General features: G+C 33.7%; 1 protein-coding gene across 7 annotated transcripts in view; it reads left to right on the top strand.

Moving 5' to 3' along the window:
* Window positions 1-25,871, top strand: part of Patronin (calmodulin-regulated spectrin-associated protein patronin) — a 172,742-nt gene that overhangs the window by 45,003 nt on the left and 101,868 nt on the right. For all 7 annotated transcript variants that reach the window (XM_089089897.1, XM_089089898.1, XM_089089894.1 and 4 more), the window contains exons 3-4: window positions 3,707-3,922; window positions 8,302-8,511. In XM_089089897.1, coding sequence (XP_088946023.1) covers window positions 3,707-3,922; window positions 8,302-8,511 — 426 coding nt within the window. The remainder of the gene's footprint in view (window positions 1-3,706; window positions 3,923-8,301; window positions 8,512-25,871) is intronic.

The following is a 25,871-nucleotide window of genomic DNA, read 5'->3' as shown; positions in this document are numbered from 1 at the left end:
CCACGGGTGTTCTTATAACACAGGCAAAAGTGGATTGCATGTTTTTACTATAATTGCCCCTTATTAAGTTGTTTTCCTTGTGTTTTCTATTATTATACGATCTTTCTTGTGTTCTAATAACTACACTAATTACTAATAAACAAATACATATTTAGGATCACCATAAAAGCCGACTCTTTGACTGAATGCTATCAATAGTTTGGCTCTTATACTTTTGTTATTGACAAGGATCGTTATATACTTACCATTCATTACTATGAATAATTTGTTGTTTTTTTTGCTCCAGCCGCATCATATAGGAACAATATTTGTGGTAAACTGCTTTAGGAGCGCCAAGTTAAACATTGAGATTTGTGTTTTTCTTATTATGTATCAAAATCTATGGGCCGGTAATTAGCTACGAGGCAACAAGCATTTATTTCGTGGCTTTTCCCTATTTTTTTTTTTTCCCTACAGTTTCCTTATAATCACTTTATAGTCCCAAATTTCCAGGGGGCATGCCTTCCTCCCCTTGCCGGTGCCCATGACAAGATTGTGCGTGCCAAGCATGGTGGAAACTGTGCTTATGATGGCGGAACTGTGCGGGCATGTGTGGCACACGTGGTGGTGTACAACAGGTGAGGGAAGATGGGTGCCCTTTCGGGCTTATCATGATCAATCATATAAATTGAGTTTGTGCTTACTAAATAAACCTGTTTTTTTGTGGTATACATTTTGGGGTTCGATCTTAGGCTCATGGGCTGACACATACGGAGGAGTGACGAAGAGTGCTTTTGGGCCGCGCCCTCTTCGAAGTCTAAATTTTTTAACGATTTCCTAGTATGTCTTATATTTGTCGTACAAATAGCTTGTTCTTACGTTTTTTGTTTGAAATTGATCCCCTCCCCGAATGCCGCCCTCTGTTAAACAATTATTTCCTGAGTACGTGTCATGTGCCGCATGTGTGTCTATGCTTAATTATAGCTGTTGACACAATGGTAACTTGGTATTGACATAATTTTATCATAGCTTTCTGTATTGCGACATTGACTATTTCATCAATTTTTCAAGTACTTTCACTGATCGTTATTTATTGAAATTAAAAAATTTTCTGCTATGTTAGTGATTTATTGTTGCTGAAGCGAACCACTAATCTAAAACGTTTTATTGATCCCTATAAAAATTACTATAATTTTCGTGTAATTTGTCTGCTTTTTGAATTTTCAGCCCCTCCCCTGGGAAAAAAATGTGTGTACGTGCTTGTAAAAAAAAAAAAATATATATATATAAAAAATATCACAGATCTTGGTGAATGATTCTTGAAAAAGGATCTATGTTAATATCACAGCATTAGTTTATTTCATATCTAGAAGAAAAGCGTTACCTCTAGAGGCCTACCCCCTTTTTGACCATGTCTACGTCGTTTTTGGATTTTGGTGATTATTTCCACGGAAGGTTTCAGAAGATCAAATACGGATACGGTAGCTTGCATGTTTTGGCATAAAAAATTCCACCTCATTCATTGGAACCAGTTCTAGATTCTCATGCTTAACCTTGTATATCTAGCCGGTCTTATTTAGTCGCCATTGGATTTCGTCTACGTTTCACTCCCCCTATCTCAACCACTGTATATAAATAATAGGTTATTATATTATCTATATACAGTGATCTCAACTTACAGAGGGTTTGGAAGTTTGAGCATTCCTTGTAAATTTAAACTAATTTTCAAGTGTATTTAATTTGTCAGTGTCGAAGATCTGTCTCGAACTACACACTAGAAGCTGGGACACACTATACCGCAGCAGTAATAGTGATAACATAGGGCAAGACCCCAATTACTCAGACAGCGCCTAATCTTGGACGTTTAGCCTGATTAAAATGTTTTTTCCTAAACATGGACAAAAGACTACTTATCTTGGAAATGTTTTATATAGGTTTAGATAATTAGAATTGGCTTACAAATAGTTTTACAAGATAATTACAATTTTGGAAAACTAATGGTTTTTCAGCATTTAAATTTTGGTAAAAGTTACCCCTACAGTCTAGACTATTTAAATACAATTATTCTGCATCACAAAACTTGTATCTATCCAAGGTTGAGTCTGTATGTGATTTTGATACACATTTTGTTTTAACTTTAAGGTCCTGTGTTCAAGATTGGATAGCATTTTCCAAGATCAGACTCGAACTTTAGATGTATGGCCAAGATTAAGCTCTCCTGTTGTCTATCAGCATATTTAAAATTATAGGTGTTATATATGGTTAAAATGTACAAGCAAATCTCACACTTATTAAAAAGATTTTGACAAATCAAATGGTGAAACAATGCACTTTGTAGGTGGTATGACAGAGATTTTTACAATGACTTAACCGTTGAAGTGGTTATTAGCTGTCTGACTACTGAGTATCTTACCCTGCATTATATACAGCACGTAACCGTTCCAAGCAGAAGCGATAACCATACCACATTAACCGTTGAAGTGGTTATTAGCTGTCTGACTACTGAGTATCTTACCCTGCATTATATACAGCACGTAACCGTTCCAAGCAGAAGCGATAACCATACCACAGCAATAGTTTTAACAGAATGTTAGCCGTAGCTGATTATGTTGCCATTTACAGCACTGAATTTCAGTTTACGAATCTTTTGCTCAAAGAGGCATTTTTTACTTCGAAAACAGATCTTTTTACTGTTTTATCTTTTATTTGGAAAATGTTTTTCCGCGTATAGTTGTTTTTAGGGCAAATGTCTCAATTACTAACATTCTTGAACTGAATTAGCATTAAAGGAGGGGTTTGTCACATCTACTCAAAATAGGCTTATAAACGGGAAATGAGAGCCTTGGGCAAATATTCCCAGGAAACTAGATGTGTTTGTCGTTTCCACTATAATTTGGTTTCCCCATACAGTTTTCATCCTTTGGGTTTTTGCTCTCAAGTTTTGCCCCCCTCCGCCAAAGGAAATCTCTGTGTTCGCACATGAATCGACTTGCCGCTGTATTATAATTATTGGGTAACGGGTCTATCATGTTTCTTCTTTAAATCTTCCTAAAGGAGAAGGGGCATTGGAAAGCTTAAGGAGGAGAGCCCCCTTGTCTTTCTTACTTTGTACCAACATAGATCATGCAGATCTTAAGTCCATAAATGTGATTCTACAAAAACAAAGCAATTCAGTATTAATTTCAAGGAAGAAAACAGACTATACTTGTCGTAAAAAACAGTGCAGATAAAAAAGAATGAGAGAAAGGAATAAAGAACACTGAATGCCGCGTTTAACTTCTGCTAATCAAAAATATTGAGGGAAAATCAAAATCCATGATACTAAAACTTTCTTTTTGGGGTGTATTATTAGGTTTTGTCTAGTTAGAAGAAGGTATTTAAGCTCACGTACAGCTATGGATTATCAAGTATAATTTGTTCAATTAAGTGATACTTTAACCATTACTTTGCCGTACAGTCATCAGGCTCGTTTGAATTCAAATTCTCTGCCAAAACATGAGTCAAAAAATGAAATCACTCAGCGTCCGCAAACTAATTACAGAAAGCTAAAAACGACTCCGAAGAAATAAAACTTTTTAAAAGAAGGCGGATTTACATATTATTGAAGAGGCTGAAATTGCAGCAATCTGTTTGGTTTTTAAGGATTTTAATTAGCTGTCAGTCTGCGAACATTTCCAGTGATTTGCCAAGATTTGAATTCACACAAATAGTTTTCCATCCATTTTAGGACCAAGAAAATCTGAAACCTTCAGTGGTTCATGCTTTGGCAAATGCTGAGCTCTACTGTTTGGCATTAGCTCATATATACGCAGATCCCAATTATAGCCAGCTGAATCACTGGGGCGTCATACAGGCGTTAGCTAGAAAGGGAGTCTATGTTGCAGAGCCGACCGATGTTGCCCTTACCGAAACAACTCTTATTCAATCAAGCCCTTTAAGAATGGTAAGAATTCCTAATTACATTAGCTATTTATAGATAGTTTTATTGCTAGTTCTATGTGGGTTTTTATGCTTTGTATAATTGACGCATGTATTCCAAAAGATTGCTGCTACTGTGCAAACTTATCTGATACAGTTGAAGGTTTAGTCTATTATTCTATTTGTTATTATTTTTCTTTTTTTTGTATTTTCTATTTTTTTTTTGCCGGATGTTCTTGAAAGTGTTGCTTTTGATGTGCTGCTGATTGAGTTTTCATATTAGGGTTTATAATAAGTTATTGTACAATTACTTCTACAGGTAAAAGCTAGATACCTTAAGTCATTCAAAATCCTGTTGTGTTTTTGAAAAGTACATATTTCCACTTCTTCATTTCGCTAAAAAAAAAAAAAAAAAAAAAAAAAAATCTTAGTTATGGTGCTTTCTGGACTTTGTCGAAGGTGATTATGATAGTTGTTAAATAACCTGATGAGTCTTGTCACGTGTAGTGGCAACAAATTCTTGACAAATGGCTACTTTTCTAAGCTTCCTCTGCTTTTTTACACTTTATAGCTGTACCTTTATGGATTTATAAACCGAAATGAACTTGACTGAGTGGGTGGTTTTTTAAGGTTAAAATGCAGCTGGAACAGAATGTGGGATGGTTGCATGGCAAAACAATGAGTTCAATTTTCTTGTCCAAGCATACTGCACATTTACGTAGTTCTTTAGCTGCTTCCTCAAACGTACTCACGTCCATTGCGTTATCAGAACTTGTTACGCTTGATTAACACTCTTTTGATCGATTTGAGAAAGGAGAAGAGGATAAAGTCACGCTTCTTTTTTCAATATTGTTTGCTTACCCTCTAAAATGCCCAGTTTGTTTTTTCTTAGTAGACCAATTCATCACTTAATTTAAACACCTTTTGTTACCGTGTGTAAACAAGTAACAAAATTTTAGTGCTTTGAGCACATGGCGTCAATGATTAGTATCTCCTATTGTCTTGTCAATCACTACCATTATTTGACGCAGCTTAAAACTGTCACGAGGAAGTCTCGCCAATTCAGTTCGGTCATTTTTATCGTTTTCATTCTATTCAAGTATTTACAGAGACCACACTGCCTTTCTATGACGAACGAGTAAAAGTTCAATAGGGATAAATCATTTTATTAGATAGTGAAAACAGTTATAAAATTTCTAGGTACTTCGATCACATACACAGTGATTGTCATCAGCAGATAAACTGCTGATGACGATCACTGTGTATCTGGTCGAAATATCCAGAGATTTTATAATTGTTTTCACTGTAAAATAAAAGGAATAATCCCTATTGAACTTCTATTTGTTTATCCTATTTAAATTTCAAACCGTCAACTTTTTTTAACAAATGGGTCACAAAAAACACAACAGTTACATTTTCATATAATACTAACACAGCAAAACAAACATTACCGCCTACTGGCTAAATAAGTCTCCACGCATATCAGCGTTTTTGGGGCAACCAAAAAACGCACTTCTACTATGAACACACTTCATAAGGGGAAAAAATCACTTACAGCTTCCCTCCCCCAACCATGCTAAGCATTTAATCAACAATTCCAAATTAATGTATCTATAAATATTCGATTTATAAACAGTATATAGCCTATGATTATTTATAAAATTATATTCACGAATTACCAACAATTAAGTTTATTAGAGTTTACGCATCCTTTTGTATTGTACTGAAGATGCGATTAAAGACCAAAAATAAATAGCTGTTTAAACAGTAGTGTAAACGGACAAAAAGAATATAACGAAAAGAGAAGAAATCCAAACAAGAAGAAGAAGAAGATAGGATCTCACCCGTCCTTTTGTGGCTTAGTGGGATTGATCTCTGCTTGGTAAACGGAACCCGGCGTTCCACCTCAGCTTCAGCAACCCGCGACAGGGCCCTGAATTTGATTTCGGTGATCAGATTGTGCAAAACATCTCTATAATAATCCAAGCAAGAAGAAGATTTATCGCAGCCTGTGATAGGAGAGCCAGATTGCTCTCTGCTTGGCACTACGGTACCTGGGTCTCGGTTTCAGCTGCCGAAGGGCCTGGAATTCCGTGGAAAACATGTATTAGTGTCTCGGAACAATCAAATTGGAAGAAAAAGAAAAATAATTGTTTTAGTTAACCCTGTGTTACCACAGCGAGAGTGATCCCGATCGGCAATATGGGGCCTGGGGTTAAATATTAGCTTTAATAGGGCCTGAAATTGCATGAAGATTATGCATTAGTGTTTCCAAGTAGTCGAAACGAAAAAAAAGAAAATAAAGATCATCCATTGTGAACAGTAGTATCTGATATGCAGAATCTCGATGTCACAGATATAATTGTGAATAGGTCTTTAATTAGGTTATCATTCAGTAGCCTTAGCCTATTTTATTTGTTATGGTTGATAGTTTTTATGTGCTTTGTTGATTTTCTCCTCTCCTCTGCGTGAGCTTATTTTACTCTAAGGTATTTGTTTGTTAATGGAGTCTACTTTTAATTAATGTAATTTGGCATAAGCTATTTGTAGAAACCCAAAGAACTCTGTCACCAGCTGGTGAATTTCAAAGTTGAGAATGAATGGCTTTTATTTATCTTTGCAATAGCTTTTGTGTCAAACCTTGAAGTATGGGCAAGATTAACGAATAAGGGTGCGTCTGTTGCGATTTTATTCTTTTTTCGATAACACTGTCTTAGGTAAAAAAGAAGTCCGGTTGATGGAAGTCGAAACTTGTCACCCAGGTTTTACGTTCCATTGAGATGAAACTTAAGTAAAATAGATGATTTTTTTCGAAGGTTAATTGTTGAGTTGCTTTTGGAGCGTCTCTAAGATCATGGAATTCCTGTTCAATTTTTTGTAAACCCCATATATTTTTTATTTTCCACCTCCCTCCCCTCAGACTAGTGCTCTAATTTTGGAAAGAAATAAACAAATTCTGTTTTAACTATAAAAAAAAAATAGAAAAAAAAATCGAAATCCAATTTTAGGTAGAATAAAGCAGCAGCAAATATTGGCATTGGGTAATAACGCCCAGTTTAGAATCCTGGTTGTAGGCAATATAATTCCGATCTTTGTCTTTCCCCCTCCAATGGAAAGTTTACATACCCCCTTCCCTTTAGAAAAAATTAAGATTTTAATGATTATTAATTAGCTTTTAAAATGTAAATATGATGTAAATTTGCCTGTTTTTGTTGCTGATTCCTGACTTCGACTCTACTGTAAGTAAATTTGTGTAAAGAAATGTGGTGGTGATCTGAGACGTTTGGCAGCCTGTAACACTACTGCTGTTACTAACAACTCATCCCAGTTCCAAGGTGTCTGGGGTCAACACAGCGCAACAGACCAATCTATTCAATGCTTCATAGTTTACCGCCTCCCATTAAATTCAAATTTCCATTCGTATAAAGTCTTCCCATGTAAGAGAACTGGCTTTTCATTTGGGTCCAGATAGATGGCAAGAAAGTACAACCTTTATCAACTTGTTATCTTCATCGGCGAGAGATGGCCTAACCATCTTAAGCTTTCTTTCATTATAACCAGGGATGTATCCAGGATTTTTTTTTCAGGGGGGGGGGAAGTGTGTTTACAAAAGGATTTTTTTCAGGGGGGTTTAAAAAAAACTTTAAAAACACATCAAATAATGCTTTATGTTCATTTTTGTTTCGTTTTTACGATCCGGACACACATTTGGCGGGAGGGGGGAGGGGCTCAACCCCCATAATTCCGTCGATACGACCTTGATTATAACCCTAGCAAGTGGGATCGAACCAGATGTTTCCTATAGCTTGCTCCATGCTAAAAATCAATCCCTTAAATCAATTTCTCAGAAAAGTCCAGAGGCCAGTTAGTACTATAGATCCTGGAAAACTGATGCTTGAAGTGATGGTAGTTCTAACAATTAGTAGAAGTCGATATTGTAACACTAAAGAAGAACCTTCGACAAAAAAACGTTGAAAAAAGAAAAAATAAGACTACAAATGAGATTTCAACCAATGAAAAAAAAGACGAAAAAGCAAAGCAAATATATTACCAAAAAACTCCTCTACGTCGTCCTCGGCGCTAAAAAAGAGGCAAAAAAAGTATATATAACAAGAAAAAAGATTAACTTTTTGAACTGGCTGAAAATTATCCTTTTTTGGTTAATTTTTTTTTTTTAACGTCATATATAGCCAATATGGTCAGAAAAAAAAAACTTAAGTGTGTTGACTTTATTTGTCATTCCCAAGAATAGAAAGGGCCGGTGGGTGGTGGTTGTCGAACTCCGTCTTCTGGGTCTAACTTTGCAGGCATTATCCGACCAAATAGTCATCTGATTGAATCAACATGTCTATTGTGCCTTTATCGTTAATTGTAAAACTTATCGTATACCTTGTAAATTTCCAGAGTGCGCATATGGCTGTTACAGAAGCGATTATGACTTTGTATATAAAGGAGGTTGTTACGGGTGACCGAATAGCTAATGCAGTAAGGAGACTCCGCGACGTTAGTAAATCAAGTATTGGTGGGCAGTCAGCTCACGATGTTGAAGAAGCCCTTGTAATTTGGATTAACCAATCCTGTTCAGCGCTTACACAGATGATCGCTGACACAAAGGTAAGAAATTATGCGTCAAATCAAGTTTATGTTATTGTTTCCACTTCTACGGATTTTTCCGCAGATTTACGGAATTTGATGTCTGTCTACGGAGAAAAGAACGATGTTACGAAATCTACGGAAAAACCGGAATCCTATTGCAAACGTCATATTCATTCGTTTCTTGTAATATTTACTCCAAATCAATAGAGAATTCTGCTAAAATCCTGTTAAATGTCTGCTAAAACTGTCGGCTTCAACTCTGGAAGCAGGGTTGACACCCTGACCTGGAAGAATTTACTAAATCGGAGAGAAAAAATTTACTAGATCGCATCATATATATATATATATATATATATATATATATATATATATATATATATATATATATATATATATATATATATATATATATATATATATATATATATATATATATATATATATATATATATATATATATATATATATATATATATATATATATATATATATATATATATATATATATATATATATATATATATATATATATATATATATATATATATATATATATATATATATATATATATATATATATATATATATATATATATATATATATATATATATATATATATATATATATATATATATATATATATATATATATATATATATATATATATATATATATATATATATATATATATATATATATATATATATATATATATATATATATATATATATATATATATATATATATATATATATATATATATAAATATATATATATATATATATATATATATATATATATATATATATATATATATATATATATATATATATATATATATATATATATATATATTTCATAAAAATAGCTGCCGAAGAGTGGTCTACTACCTCTAAAAACTACAATAAAAAAATGCTCTCCCGCAGAGAGGACGTCCTCCCGCTACAGGAAGTCCTCGCTTACGGTGGCCACTTTACACCATTAACAATAAACATTCTTTAATTTCCAATTCTACAAAGAGGCCACTAAAAAAAAAAAAAAAAAAAAAAAAAAAAAAAAAAAAAAAAAAAAAATCCTCTCCCACAACCTTACAAAAAAAATTGAAGAAAGAACATTACGGTATCATTTCAGCTTATTTTTACAATATATAAAAAACACATTATTTTATACGAATCAAAAACGCTGAAATTACGACTCTGTCCCAAATTTAAATTATATTCTTTTCCTTTTCTTTCCAATTTCTCCATTCTGGATTTTCGCCTGCTATCTAAAAAAAAAAAAATCCAATTTCTATTTACCTAACTGGCAACGCTGTTCTCGCTCATACACACACTCCCCTCACTCAGAGACTCGAAACTCTCTTTCTCACTCCTTTTTTTTCCCTCAAACATATTTACGTTTACAATTAAAAATCACAAAAATATTTTCTCCACTCTTCACTTGAATTTTGTACTACAATTTTCCTTTCAATTTGCCTCTTAAAGTATTCCAAACTCACTACTTTCTTTCTTTTTCTACTCCCCACGTAATGGCACATGTTTCCAATAACATAAAATAGAGAATTCTTCTTTTTTACCTCTAACCCCAAATTTATGTCAAATTTCACCAGCTTCTTCTTTTCTTCGTCACTTTGAACCTAATTCCGTATTTCACTCAAATTAAAAACAAACTGAAAAATTCCTTTATTTTCTTTGCTCCTGACGAACTCGTGGTCAAAACCATCATCCACTACTTTGAAACAAAGGAGCACTTTTTTATCTTCGTTTCTCAAGAAACGTGACGGTCTATTTCGATATGGCAAAATCATATGTACCACTTGAAACATAAGCTCTCTTCGGGAGTTAAGAGTCTGGTAATCTCTATTTTTAATTATTTGATTTCTGCCATGAGACGCCCTTTCTGTTGCAGTTGCTTCAATATCTGGACTGAATCTTTTATGAAAGCTGGGGCATTTGTCTCCGAATTAGTGGGGGTAAGCTCATTTAGTATGGGAAGCAACCAATTCTTTGTCATTTCAAAGTGAATTTGGGATCCATTTAAACAGCGTCATCTGGGTAAACATATTTTGTCACATTTTTCGAAAATACGGAACACCAGACCTCCAGATTATTTTGGACGAAAGAGCATCTTCTTACTCAGTTTTCCTAGCTTACTGCCCCATATCAAACGCCCCATGTAAGTTTCGATTTTTTTTTGCTATTGGTTCCGGGAGGGGCATTACTGGGGCCAGATAGAGTATTTGTGATACGCAATACATGTTAACGAAAGTTAATATCTGAAACAAGGTAAGATAGAAGCTCTATCGTCACCACATAGAAGATGCTGAATCTTGAGTAGTTTCTTGCCCCATGGATTTTGCCATCAATTTCCTCTGCCTGATAATTCAATTCAAAGTATCTTCATTGATGAACTGACTTCTAGCCAAGTCTCTTTTTCCAAGTCCCTGGTCCAGCTCACCTTTGGGTTTTCAGCTAAAGGGAGGATCTTGCTCTTTTTTTTTATGAATCCTTACAACAAAGTTTTTCTCATACCATTCTAAGCTTAGCATGTTAACGTCACTTGCTCCATCGGCCAAGGAATTGGCATTATCCATAAAGGCTTCTGGCTTGAGAACTACAGTTGGCAGTGCTCTGATACCCGTTATTCTAGCTTCTATGTACTTTATTAGCGGGTCGAGATATATCTCGAATAAAAACGAAGAGCTTGGGTCTCCTTGTCGAAGAGATATTTCGAGAGGAAATTCTGCAGTAACTGTCACTTTCGCTGCTACATGACGGTATAGATTCTTGTAAAATTCCACAAATTCACTACAAAACGAATACTTACCCTTGATCGATTTCCAAAGCAAATCACGGACTACTGAATCGAAACCTTTGATGAAATTAACACACATTAACACCCATTTGAGATCACTTTCTGATTGATCTTCTCTTCTATGGAGCAAGTCCCTTAAAATAGCAAGAATATGCTGGACTTTCCGACCCTTTATGCCCCCGTGTTGGGTCTCATCCAGGATCTCTCCTATCAGATTTTTGAGCCTATTCATTAGGACTTATGAACATAATCGGGTATCACAGGGGAGTAGACAGAGAGGCCTCCAGTTATCAATACTTTGTTTATCTCCTTTTTTGGCACTAATTTGATAATCGCCAGAGTCTGTTCCGCTGTCGCTCCTTCACGAATCATTTCGTTCATTGCTGCTAACAGAACTTCCGAAATTTCACTAAAAAAACTTTTAAAAATCATAACTTAAACTGTCTCCTTCTGGGGCCTTTCCTGTTTTAGTAGACTCAACACTTTCTTAAGCTCTGGTTCAGTTATGGGCTGACTCAACATTTCATTTTCATCGCAAGAAATTTTTGTTTTACTTCGAAATCATCAAAAGCATTTGCCTCTCCTTCTTTTCTTTTATACATCTCAGAGAAATAGCCATAAACTGTCTTTTTTATTTCTTCATGATTTTTGTTATCCTTCCATCTCATGTTTTGATTTTTTCGATTCTGCTTTCCTCTCGTTTCCTTTTGGCTTTCAAAATGGTCGCCAGGCTTATTTGCTCGTCTTCATACAGATAATTTAAAAGATTTCTTACTGTCCAGCTTTCAAACTTTTTTGTTCAATTTCTTTAAACTGTCTTCTAATTTCTTGGCATTCGAAAAAAGGGTTTTCTGTCTTCTGGTCTCTTTCATCTTTCAGTTGGCTTAAGATTTTTCGTAAAAGACGCTCGTGGGCTAACTGCTCTCTTTCCCTTTCCTTCTGTAGGTCTTTTTGAAATTTTGTGACCTCCTGTTTAAAGTTGATCCAATTTGTGAGGTGGCTTTCTTTCTGTTTTCTTTTAGTAAGTATTTGTCTGATTTTTCTTCGTATTATTTCTTCGTTTCCTTTATCCTTGAGAGTATCTGGATGTAGTTTCCAGTACGAACCCCTGACAAAGCTTGTTTTCATGTTCACATCACCTATCAGTACTCGGACAGCATAATGATCAGAGAAAAAAACATGCTCATGCTGAATAGAGTTTACAATCTTTTTCATCTCCTTTGATATGTAAATCCTGCCAATTCTGCTTGCTCCTTGGTTTTTAATTCGGGTGAAAGAATTTTCATTCATTTTCTTTACAATCCTTATATCTCCTAAATCATATTCTTTCACCAAGTTTTTTAGATCTTCACTCACTTTCTTTTTAAGATTCGCTCCCTTTCTCGTTTGCACATCCTGTTCTCTGGCTACGCAGTTGAAATCGCCCATCAATATTTTATATTCTGATATTGGAACGTATCTACGTATGATGTTTTGAATGAAATCAGCTCTGGCTTTGAGATTGTTACTTCCGAAGGCAAGTGTACGTCTATAAGAGTCACGCTTTCAACCTGGAGGCTACATATGCTTCCATCTTCTTCTTAAAATTTGAAGTTCTCTGGGTTCACTCGAATATCCTTCTTCAAAAAAATTCCGTATCGAAAGATCCACTAGTTGAGAGAAACGAATTACCACTTTCTTTTATTCCTGACATGCTACTTGCATCAACCTCCTGGACTGCTAATATATCAAAACCTGAGACTTTGAAATAATTTTGTGATTTCCTGTTTAAAGTTGATCCGTGTTGTGAGGTGGCCTAAAAATGCAGTGCTTTTTAGGGACTATAGTTTTTTTCTGTTATAATATTAAAGCGTAATAAGTTCCGGTTTAGTTATGGATATTTAAAATAAACGCTAGAAAATTTCAGTTAATTTCGAATTAATCCATGACTGGCAAAGATATACTGCTGAGGAAAGGATAGTCTGAATTAGAAGTGAAAATGAACCTATCATCTATTATATGTATACTTATGATTTCACTATTTAACCGTTGCATGTATTGTATCCTTTTATGTTATTAACTAAAGAAAGCAATTTTTTAAACTGAAAGTAAGGAGTAACGGTTAAACTTAAAACGAAGAGAAGTTATTCCGTATATGCGGGGGGGGGGCTCCTCTACCCCTCGCTCACTACACTAAAGTTTTTTTTAGTGCTTTAAAAAGGCTTCTTATTCCAATTCAACGGCCCTTGTGTTTCAGCAGTCGTTCTTATAGAATTGGGGCAAAAAAGTCAAGCTTTAGCGTTAAGAGCAAGGAGTTGAGGGAGGAAAAGCCCCCATCGTATACAGAATAATTTATGTTCGTTTTAAAGTTTTAGTTTCGCTCCTTACTCTTCACCAGCAGGAAATGTTTGACTGAAGCGGTGGTTGAATCAGCAATTTCTTTCTTTTCCTGAATTTTCGAATAATTAAAATATTCATAACAGGAAGCTCAATAAATATATCACATTCACGTAAGAGGGGCCCTGTTACTAAAAAAGGAGGGGCTGTATTAAAATGAAAATGCAGCTATCATCTCTTATGTTGATGTTATGACTTCACTATTTAAGTGTTGCTAAAGAAGGATGATATCATCATAGCATGAGAAAAGATTGGCCGTTTAAAAATTTGGCAGAATGAGGTCCTATGGATTTTTTTTGCCTTCTTTTGTGGAACGAGAGACAAGGTAATAAAGAAAAGAAAACATGTCCTGAAATTGGAGTTTTCAAGATTTGAAGTGAAATAAAATGAAAAATCTGGTTCTGAGGAGAACCCGGAATCCCTTTCGTTTATTTGGTTTTCATGTTTCACATGTTAACCGAAGAAAAGACCTAGACTGATATATTGTTCAAATGGTTAAATAAGTCTTGATATTGGTAGTGTTTATTTAGTTTATTCAATTAGAAACATTGAATCAATAAAATACCGACATATCGATGAGTCATCTAATGAAATCCTGCGCTCATGTGTGTCACCACTTGATTGTGATTTTGCAAGACCAGTGATGAATTGTTTAGGGCAATTTGCTATATCTGTCATTACTTTAATAAATGTTGAGAATAATAAGCCAACCATATTCAGGGGAATGTGACATAAAATCACATAGTTCCAGAGTAATTCCGTAACTGCTAACAAGAATTGGGCAATGAACATTTTTACCAAAGTGTAAACGGAAATATTTTCTTTATTGGAAACACAATTTTGAAATGAGCTCTGAAATGAATTTTTGGTACTGATTTCCAAAGCGGTAAGCGCGCGACAATTGTATTGAAAATCAGATAGGATAAAACCCGGCACTTATACGAGACGCCATATAAAGATAGGCATTACAAAGGGTTTCTCACTCCGGGAACTATATTGAAACTTTAGTTTTAGGGGTTTAGGGGGATTAAAAGGTACCTAAGTTTGGTGGATTAGGTTAGGTTACGTATTTAATATATGTTATGCTTTACCCCCCCCCCTCTAATGTGCAAATATATAGCCGAATTTTGTTTCTGAACTATTATATTTTCATGCTATTTTGTTTTATTTCATTAGCGTTAAGGAAACTTCACTTTTGCGCGCTTACCGCTTTGTAAAACAGTACCGAATTTTTCATTCTTTGATGCGAACCGAACATTTGCACAAAGGAAGAAAATTTCTTTTGTTCTGAGGGGCATGACATGAGGCTGCTGAAGTAAAATTCGATCGTTGTCATCTAGCTTGATTTTGTATAGAGATAGACCTTGTTCGGTTTTAGCCTTGACCTGGCTAGACATTGATCTAGCTAGACATAGCTAAAAAATCCACTAGAATTTTGACCTAACTTGATCTTGGCCTAAACCTAGTCAGAACTTGTTAGACATAGCTAGAAATTACACTAGAATTTTAACCTAGTTTGCTTTTGGCCTAGACCTATTTAAAGAATCCGCTTAGTTCGATTCTAGGCTATGCAAAGCGCTCTGAAGGATAGCAAGAAACTACTTAAAAGCCTTAAAAAGAAAACAAAAGAAATGTAAAATTCTATGGTTTTTGAAGATGAGAGCCGCCGTCCCTAAGTCGCTTGATATGGCCAGCAATACTAATTACACACAAAAGAATAAAGACGAAGAAGAAATACGGATAAAAATCGTACAGTTCAAGGAAGTATAGGTATACTGAGAAATTTTATAGATGGGGGGGGGGGGGGGCTAGATAACTTGGAAAAAATTTGATACATGTAATTTCTTTTCATCGAAAGGGGGAAATATATTTTCAGACCAGTTGTTTTTCTCTTAATTTTTTGACGGATTTGTTGAACAAAAAAAAAAGAAGTCACAAAAATTAGAATATTAACAAAAATATGTATTTTAAAAGCAAAAAACATATAAAAACCAGAAAAACACCTTGTTTTTTTTGTATTATTATGGCAATTATGCAGCACAATAGCCCTATTTGGGAGGAGTAGGGGTTTTATTCCCGTAAGTCCCCCTCTTCACACACACAGTAAGTGCACTCTAATAGGAATTACAAATTGGAAAAGCTCAATAAATATCCACGAATCTTATGAATTAAAAATGATATGAACCAGTGGGTTATGAGGCCGAGCCTCAGCTCTCTAAGCCCTTATTCTTGTCCTGTAGTGTGGCCTTGCGAGCAATAAGCTTACCAGAATATGACTAAAATACAAAGTAAACTCGCCAATAAAATATATTAGAAACTTCTAGATTACACCCCCTCCCTTCCCAGTAAAGTCTATCAACAAGAGGAGAAGAAAAATGCAACAAAAATAACAATTTATTTCAACCCTCTGTACAAGCATGAAATACACTTAAAGGAGGACAAAAATACAGAAAAAAAAATCAAAGGGAAAACACTAACAAGGAATAGCTAACCAGAAAAACAACATCTCAGCTACTGAGACAACAAAATTAAGCTATACAGTTAAGTGGAAAGTCGACAATATTTTCTCGACGCTTACGGAACCTGTCCTACAAGCTTTTCCATTTTTTAAGAAATATTAAATACGCCATATCTACTCGAAATGTATCAATTGCGAGTCCAAATCGGCAACTGTAGAAGATATTTGCAAAAACGGAAGACTAGAGATTTAGTTTTCGTCCTCTCAGATATGGTGAAAAAAAAAAAAAACATAAAGGGACGAAGAAAAATGTGGGGCGAAAAAAAGCGTTGTAAAGTTTGCCCAGGTTATTTTGTGAAATTGGCCTGAAATTGGCCAGGTTATTTTGTGAAATATTTTGTGAAATTGAGCAAGCATCCCGTACGATTTTCACGAGCTTCTCTGTCAACGCTGAGAGACAAGTGTTAACATGTGAGCCAAACGGGATACCTAAATATTTCAGAAAAGACGATGCTGGAATAGTTGCTGGACCAACATTGATAGTGACGGGAGTTGCTGGGACGAACCGTAGACGAGCAGCTCATTCTTAGAGGAGGCGACTTGAAGACCAGAGCAGACTATTGTAACTGCATTTTGGAGAACTCTGTGATCGTCTGTTAGTAGAAGAATCTTACCTACGTAACAGAGGTGGCTGACATAAATATATAGCGCTCAATCAGGAATGGAGGAATATTTTTAGCAATGGTTCGAATGGCACTATTGAACAGAGCTGGACTAAGCACAGAGCCTTGTTTCACGCCATTCCGAACAGTGATGAAGGATCATAGTTATGCCTTAGATATAGAGAAATACGAGAAAAAAGAGAAGATTTACGGAATAGAAAAGGAGAAAACAAACCTGGGAGATATTTAAACAGAAACAAGATTGATACTCGTTGCGACTGAAGGTGACAAATGTGTCAATACAACTTGAGTATTATTTTTTGTTTGTCAAAAAGGACGGGATCTTCGCATGAATAATCCCATGGTGTCTTTAATGTGTAATTAGCTTGAGTTAAGCCTCGTTGATCTCAAAATGGTTTTTAACTAGTGGTGAACCTTCAAAAAGGCCGAATCTCTAAATAACTCTAAATCATGCTGGATGAAGAGCTTTGGATGAAGAGCACAATAGTTGAGAAAAATAATTATTCTAGGACAAGCTAAGTCGTTTTATTTATTTATGCATAAAATATAATACAAATTGCTTGTTATGACTAGAATTGCCAGTGTAAAGTTCCATTAGGTATAAGTAAACATATTAAATTCTTTAAAACAATTGCCACAAAATAACTTCGACAAAGGAAAAGCAAAATAGGGAAAACTACAATAAATTAAAAAACAAAAGAACTGTTTAATAAAAAATAGTATTTCAACAGGAAAATAGAGAAATATTATTGGAAGATGAATTGCATGAATAGCTATTAATTACTTATTTAGACTTAGTTCTTCCGACGCCAGCTGGTGCATAGGGCGGAAACGGTACATCTCCACGACGACTTCTGTAGAGCTTGTGGCTACAGTTCTTACAAAGATGTTCCCGCCAGTGTGGTATCCATCTCTGGGCATCGGTCAAGGGTTGCTTTCTGCTTAACATGCCTTCCAACTCCGTGTTTTCTAGACTAATTGTCTACGGATAGGTTTGGGCACCAGTTTGACCGTATTTCAAAGCACAAACTATACGGAAAATATGGTTCTATTCCACTTTCTAGGGCTATAATGAGAGAAAGTTTTAGATGGCTTGGACACTTTTTTCGGGTGAGGGATAACGGATTGCAAAGGATCGTCCTTTTCGGCCCTCCATCTAGTTAAATGGCATTTTTTAAATAAATCAGCTTGAAAAACTAGTGTGTCGAATTTTTTAAAGAAATCAGCGCCCCCCCCCCTTTCCAAACAAAATTCCTGTTTAAGTTATCTGAGTTCCTTACTTTAAATGGACATAACGTAACGCCCCAGAGAAATAAATTATTTATGCGACCAAAGAGGACTCAGTGGGATTCAGATGTCATAATATTTCACATACATGTAATCTGTATTTTTAAACCAGAGTGATTAAATAACTTACAATTTTAATCAAATCCTTGAATGCCCCCTATGCCTGAGAAGGAGTCCTTGCTGTCTTGCTAGCTCTCTTGTAGAGGAAGGCCTTATAGGTCTTCTCTTATTAATGAAAGGAGCGAAATTACTTTTAAATAAGTATTCCGTAAAGGCAACATCGAGCGATAATTGTTTAATAGGTATAATAAAAATGATTAAACAGCAGATAGATCGATGATTATTTCCTTAGAAAGTTAGTTATTGGGCTGTGAAGAGGTTGTAAAAACAGGAAGGTTTCATAGCTATTAGAAAAGTAAGAAAGAATATTATACAACGTACGCCCCCCCCCCCTCCATTTTTCCAAAAGTCAAAATTTCTTTCGTTTTAATTTGAAAATTCTGTGGCGTAATGCCTTACTCTGGACGGCACAAAATGTCACTTTGGCTGAACGTGAAAATGTACATTCAAAAATTAATGGCTAATCAATAAAAGCTCACCAAAAAGATGAAATTTATAAAGGTTGGCGAAAAGTAACCGATAAACTTATAAAAAAAAAAAATCATTGGACAAGAACAATTTATTGGTCTTGATGCTTTAATAAACCATTAACTCATTTGATTAGCACTACGGTGTTATATTGCGGTTGGCAATGACTCATAAGTCTTAGGTTTTATATAACCGGATTTTTCGTTAAAAAAAAAGATTGATGTGAAAGTTTAGTTTATGACTTTTTTTTTAAAGTTTCACCGAGGCACCATTTTATCATCTGCAAGAAAGATACTGTTTCTCTGTGCACTTTAAATGAAAGAAAAAATTGTGGAAGATACACATAAGACTAAATACTAATTTTCAATATATATATATATATATATATATATATATATATATATATATATATATATATATATATATAATCTATTTAAAACACAACTTGAGGAGACTTCTTTTGGAAGTTCGAGTCACTGCAGTGACTAAATAGATTAAAGTGAACTACTCTTGACACGTGAAAAATCTCGAAGCTTAACAAAGTTCGCTGTTACGTAACATTGACTTGTTAAGTTAGAAACAGGTCTCTTAGCCATTAAAAGATCCACAGAAAATATTTGATCCACATTTCTTTCTATATTTGTGGAATTAGATATAATTATCATTGCCTGAAGTTTTGGCAATAATATTTCATGCTGGCTGTAAAGGTTTATCTTAACTATGGAGCATATGATTTTGCGACAAGAGTATATACCATCTATTGAATTCAGGGACTTTACGTTCCTTCCGGTTTTTCTGTTTTGTAAACAGGTCATCACACTCTTTCAAGGAATATACATGTTTTTTTTTTATTATGAGATTGATTTTTTGTGTGTCAGGTGATTAGAGAAAGTTAGCGGTTTGTCCAATATAATAACCTGATTATTCAGTTTTCTAAAAAAACTTGTCATGCTACAATGTACTTAATTTAAAAAAAAAACCCGATATAATTGTGATGCTATAAGACTGGTTTCGCTTCAGGGGTTCATTAATAGAATGACTAATGTTTATGAAAAGGGTAATTACTTCTTTAGTTTACGAGATTTGCGAATTTTTTGCGAAAAGATATTTGCGTAGACGCTTACAAGGGGCATTGCTAGAAAGTATTCAATAGCTTAATTGAAAAGTAACGATAGAATGACATTGTGACTTGACCTAGCTTTACCTCGCCGATGGGGTCTGTATAATACGTAAGTAACGTTTGAAAAATATTGTAAAATAAAAAAGAACGGGCTGAAAAGTGTTATGCGGGGGGGGGGTTGCATAGAGGGGGGAGTTGCACGAGGGTTCAGTTAAAGAGGATACAGTTGCACGGAGGGTTTCGGTTATACACGGGTTCAGTTACAAGGGGGGTTCAGTTGCACGGGGGGTATCCCTTTTTTTTTTCGTAAATCGGGCTCCCTGTTTTCAAAATTCCTTTTTCTTCTGAGGCTTGGAGCATTTGGTGACTAGATATACGGGGTTTCGGTTATACAGGGGTTCAGTTACATGGGATTGGTGGTTGTTATAATACACAAGTTCTATTTGAACAGTGTTGTGAGATCCCCTACCACATCCCCAAAGGACTCCGATTCACCCACCCCATGTATTAGCGAAGTTACTCTGTGGTCGTTATAATACACAAGCTTTAGTTTACGAGATTTGGGGACTTGAGTTGCACGAGAGTTCAGTTACATACGGATTCACTTACACGGGGGTTTAGTTAAATCTTCGTCTGAAAAATAGGAGTTCACACTTAAAAAAGTTCTATTAAGAGCTATTTTTATGGAAATGGTTCATTTTTGAACCAAAACTATACTTTTCTGACTGAAGATACACATTTGAATCAGAAAAGGTGAAAATGTACACATCTAAAACAGAAAAGTGTGTTTTGACTATATTTTCTATAATTTAGTCTGAAAAATAGGACTTCACACTTAAAAAGTTCTATTATGAGCTTTTTTATGGAAATGGTTCATTTTTTTGAACCGAAACTATGCTTTTGTGACTGAAGATATACATTATAATCAGAGAAATTGTTTTTTAAAAATATGCTAAAAGATGATTCCCGTGAAGCTATTGTAGTTTTCTATAAAAAATAAATGATTTTCAAAATCAAAGAAAATGCCCCCCATCTTTAGCAAATATAGCCTTAGCTAGTTAAAAATGCGCATAAAGTCTTGATTTTCAATCTAACTTAACTTGTAGGAATAGGACTTCATTCAAACAAGTAAGTCGGCTTTATTTAAAATATATTAATTGCACAAAAAAGACTATTATTTTTCATTGTTTTTCCTTCCAGGTGCTAAGGTCTCCATCTCGCTTTCAGTTATTTTTTTTCTAAGCATACGATAGTAACGATTATGCAATCTCCATAATTAATAGTATCCAAAATTTTTTATATAATAAAAATCATCAAATCGAGTCAAAATAAAAAAAAAAAACAACAAAAACAATTAAAAAAAGAAATATACATTAAAAAAAAATTTGTAGTGGTATTTTTTAAAATTTTACAATTTAGAAAAAAAGACTTATTTAAAAATTTATTAAAAGTTAAGAAAAAAATATATAATATTTGATAACAAACAGGGGTTCAGTTACATGGGGTCGGTGGTCGTTATAATACAAAAGTTCTATTTGAATAGTGTAGTGAGATCCCCTACCACCCCCCCACAGGACGCCGCCGCCCCCCCCCCCATCCCAGCCCATGTATTAGCGAAGTTACTCTGTGGTCGTTATAATACACAAGCTTCAGTTTACGAGATTTGGGGGCTTGAGTTGCACGAGAGTTCAGTTACATACAGATTCAGTTACACGGGGGGTTTAGTTAAATTTTCGTCTGAAAAATAGGAGTTCACACTTAAAAAAGTTCTATTAAGAGTTATTTTTATGGAAATGGTTCATTTTTGAACCAAAACTATACTTTTCTGACTGAACATACACATTTGAATCAGAAAAGGTGAAAATGTACACATCTAAAACAGAAAAGTGTGTTTTGACTATATTTTCTATAATTTAGTCTGAAAAATAGGACTTCACACTTAAAAAGTTCTATTAAGAGCTTTTTTTTTTTTTTTTTTTTTTTATGGAAATGGTTCATTTTTGAACCGAAACTATGCTTTTGTGACTGAAGATATAAATTATAATCAGAGAAATTGTTTAAAAATACGCTAAAAGATGATTCCCGTGAAGCTATTGTAGTTTTTTCTATAAAAAATAAATGATTTTTCAAAATCAAAGACACGAGGGTTTAGTTAAATTTTCGTCTGAAAAAATAGGAGTTCACGCTTTAAAAAGTTCTATTAAGAGCTATTTTTATGGAAATGATTCATTTTTGAACTAAAACTATGCTTTTCTGACTGAACATACACATTTGAATCAGAAAAGGTGAAAATGTACACATCTAAAACAGAAAAGTGTGTTTTGACTATATTTTCTATAATTTAGTCTGAAAAATAGGACTTCACACTTAAAAAAGTTCTATTAAGAGCTTTTTTTCCGCTTTTATTTCAGCCAATTGTGTTTAACAAAAAAAAAATAATGGAATTATTTACTGATCTTCAGTTGTTGTGATTTTAAAAGTTCTGCTTTTGTTTCAGTCAATCGTGTATCTTCCCCAAAAAATACTTTTAAGACAATCAACTTCAGACTAACAAGAATTTTTTTTTAACTGAAGTGGAAAATTTTGATATTATTTTGGGAAAATAGAATTGATCAATAACTTATTTCATTTTCATTAAGAAAATTCAGAATCAAAGTTGAACTTTTCTTCTTCCAGGAAAATATTTGTAACAGAACTGTAAATTTTTTCATCTCTTTGAGAAAAATCTGAATTGAAGTGGAAAAGTTTATATTATTTTAGGAAAATATAATTGATCAATAACTTATTTCATTTTCATTGAGAAAATTCAGAATCGAAGTTGAACTTTTTTAGTCTTCGCGATTTTTGTACTAACCATGAGTTTTGTAACAGCAAGCGAGCAAGCTATTAATTGGTTTTTAGAGTTTTTCGGTTACTATTGAGCCGTGTCGATCCTTACTTACAGTTCGTTACCACGAACACAATAAATTGTTTCAGCCAATCGTGTATCTCCCCCGAAAAAATACTTTTCAGACAATCAACTTCAGACTAACTTTTTTTTTTAACTGAAGTGGAAAATTTTGATATTATTTTGGGAAAATAGAATTGATCAATAACTTATTTCATTTTCATTAAGAAAATTCAGAATCAAAGTTGAACTTTTTTTCTTCCAGGAAAATATTTGGAACAGAACTTTAAATTTTTTCATCTCTTTGAGAAAAAATCTGAATTGAAGTGGAAAATTTTATATTATTTTAGGAAAATAGAATTGATCAATAACTTATTTCATTTTCATTGAGAAAATTCAGAATCGAAGTTGAACTTTTTTAGTCTTCACGATTTTTGTATTAACCATGAGTTTTGTAACAGCAAGCGAGCAAGCTCTTAAGTGGTGTTTAGAGTTTTTCGGTTACTATTGAGCCGTGTCGATCCTTACTTACAGTTCGTTACCACGAACACAATAAATTGTTTCAGCCAATCGTGTATCTCCCCCGAAAAAACACTTTTCAGACAATCAACTTCAGACTAACCAGAATTTTTTTTTAACTGAAGTGTAAAATTTTGATATTATTTTGGGAAAATAGAATTGATAAATAACTTATTTCATTTTTCATTCAGAAAATTCAGAATCGAAGTTGAACTTTTCTTCTTCCGGGAAAATATTTGGAACAGAACTTTAAATTTTTTCATCTCTTTGAGAAAAATTTGAGTTTAAACTATTGAAGTTTCTATAAATTTAAATTAAAAAAAGCTGCTCACCAAGTTTAGCGAAATAAAAACGTCTATTTGCAGCATTCCCCTTCATCTTCCAAATTGTAAGAAGGAACTGAATGTATATCATCCCATTCTTAAGGTATTTTATACCTTATATCTTGGAAATTAAGTCTCTCTTCTTATCAGATTCAAACACTTAATACCCACAAGCATATGCGGGTCAAATTTCATCTTAAAGTGCCAACGTATCTGATAGAATAATTTAAGTCTTATGATCAATTTTATAAAACCTATAATTTTCACCTTTTTCTCCATTAAGCATCAATTACTTCAAGAAATTAATTCCACATTTTTGCAGATAGGAGCTTGAAACTTCCGAAGTAGGGATTATTGGTTTTTAGAGTTTCGGTAACTATTGAGTAGTGTCGCTCCTTACTTACAGTTAGTTAGCACAAACACAAAAAATGTTATCACTCTTAACATTTAAATCTTGGCAAATCCAAAACACCAGTACAGTGATTTTTGCAAGTGCGTTTAGGTGTTAAATTCCGATTAATAGGCACGTAACGTATCTAAAACAGAAAAGTGTGTTTTGACTATATTTTCTATAATTTAGTCTGAAAAATAGGACTTCACACTTAAAAAGTTCTATTAAGAGCTTTTTTTTTCCGCTGTTATTTCAGCCAATTGCGTTTTTGATATTATTTTAGGAAAATAGAATTGATCAATAACTTATTTCATTTTCATTAAGAAAATTCAGAATCAAAGTTGAACTTTTCTTCTTCCAGGAAAATATTTGGAACAGAACTTTAAATTTTTTCATCTCTTTGAGAAAAATCTGAATTGAAGTGGAAAATTTTATATTATTTTTGGAAAATAGACTTGATCAATAACTTATTTCATTTTCATTGAGAAAATTCAGAATCGAAGTTGAACTTTTTTAGTCTTCGCGATTTTTGTACTAACCATGAGTTTTGTAACAGCAAGCGAGCAAGCTATTAATTGGTTTTTAGAGTTTTTCGGTTACTATTGAGCCGTGTCAATCCTTACTTACAGTTCGTTACCACGAACACAATAAATTGTTTCAGCCAATCGTGTATCTCCCCGAAAAAATACTTTTCAGACAATCAACTTCAGACTAACTTTTTTTTTAACTGAAGTGGAAAATTTTGATATTATTTTGGGAAAATAGAATTGATCAATAACTTATTTCATTTTCATTAAGAAAATTCAGAATCAAAGTTGAACTTTTCTTCTTCCAGGAAAATATTTGGAACAGAACTTTAAATTTTTTCATCTCTTTGAGAAAAATCTGAATTGAAGTGGAAAATTTTATATTATTTTTGGAAAATAGAATTGATCAATAACTTATTTCATTTTCATTGAGAAAATTCAGAATCGAAGTTGAACTTTTTAGTCTTCGCGATTTTTGTATTAACCAGGAGTTTTCTAACAGCAAGCGAGCAAGCTATTAAAGCTGATAGAACATTACCAATTCTAAAATTCGCGCTCGACTTATGTTAATTTCTGCTCGTTTTGAGTCTGACTCGGTTAAACCACTGTTTGCAATCCATTTCTCCGTTGAGAGGACATGTTTGACTAGTTGCTTTACAAGTTTTTTTTGATAACTTGATAGGTGATTAGGATTTGAATAATAACTTCAGGAAAGAGTTTGTTACTTGCTTACAATAGAACTATTCTAAAGAACAAGGATGGGTTAAGCTTAAAGATATTTATTGCTTAAATGTATTAACAGATAGCAAAAATAACATCAAATAATCTACCAATCGTGAAACTGTCACAAATCCGCATCGATAAATAAATGAAACCCAAAATGAACATACATTTTTTTTTTTGAAGGGGGAGGGAGGGATTTTTCCGTGGAGATGGATCAATAACTTATTTCATTTTCATTGAGAAAATTCAGAATCGAAGTTGAAATTTTTAGTCTTCGCGATTTTTGTATTAACCAGGAGTTTTCTAACAGCAAGCGAGCAAGCTATTAAAGCTGATAGAACATTACCAATTGTAAAATTCGTGCTCGACTTATGTTAATTTCTGCTCGTTTTGAGTCTGACTCGGTTAAACCACTGTTTGCAATCCAGTTCTCCGTTGAGAGGACCTGTTTGACTAGTTGCTTTACAAGTTTTTTGATAACTTGATAGGTGATTAGGATTTGAATAATGACTTCAGGAAAGAGTTTGTTACTTGCTTACAATAGAACTATTCTAAAGAACAAGGATGGGTTAAGCTTAAAGATATTTATTGCTTAAATGTATTAACAGATAGCAAAAATAACATCAAATAATCTACCAATCGTGAAACTGTCACAAATCCGCATCGATAAATAAATCAAAC

This window comes from Artemia sp. Qi Xiang Cuo, chromosome 5, assembly GCF_049724085.1.
Source record: "Artemia sp. Qi Xiang Cuo chromosome 5, ASM4972408v1, whole genome shotgun sequence".
NCBI classification, from domain to species: domain Eukaryota; kingdom Metazoa; phylum Arthropoda; class Branchiopoda; order Anostraca; family Artemiidae; genus Artemia; species Artemia sp. Qi Xiang Cuo.
This window is presented reverse-complemented; position numbering and strand designations above follow the sequence as displayed.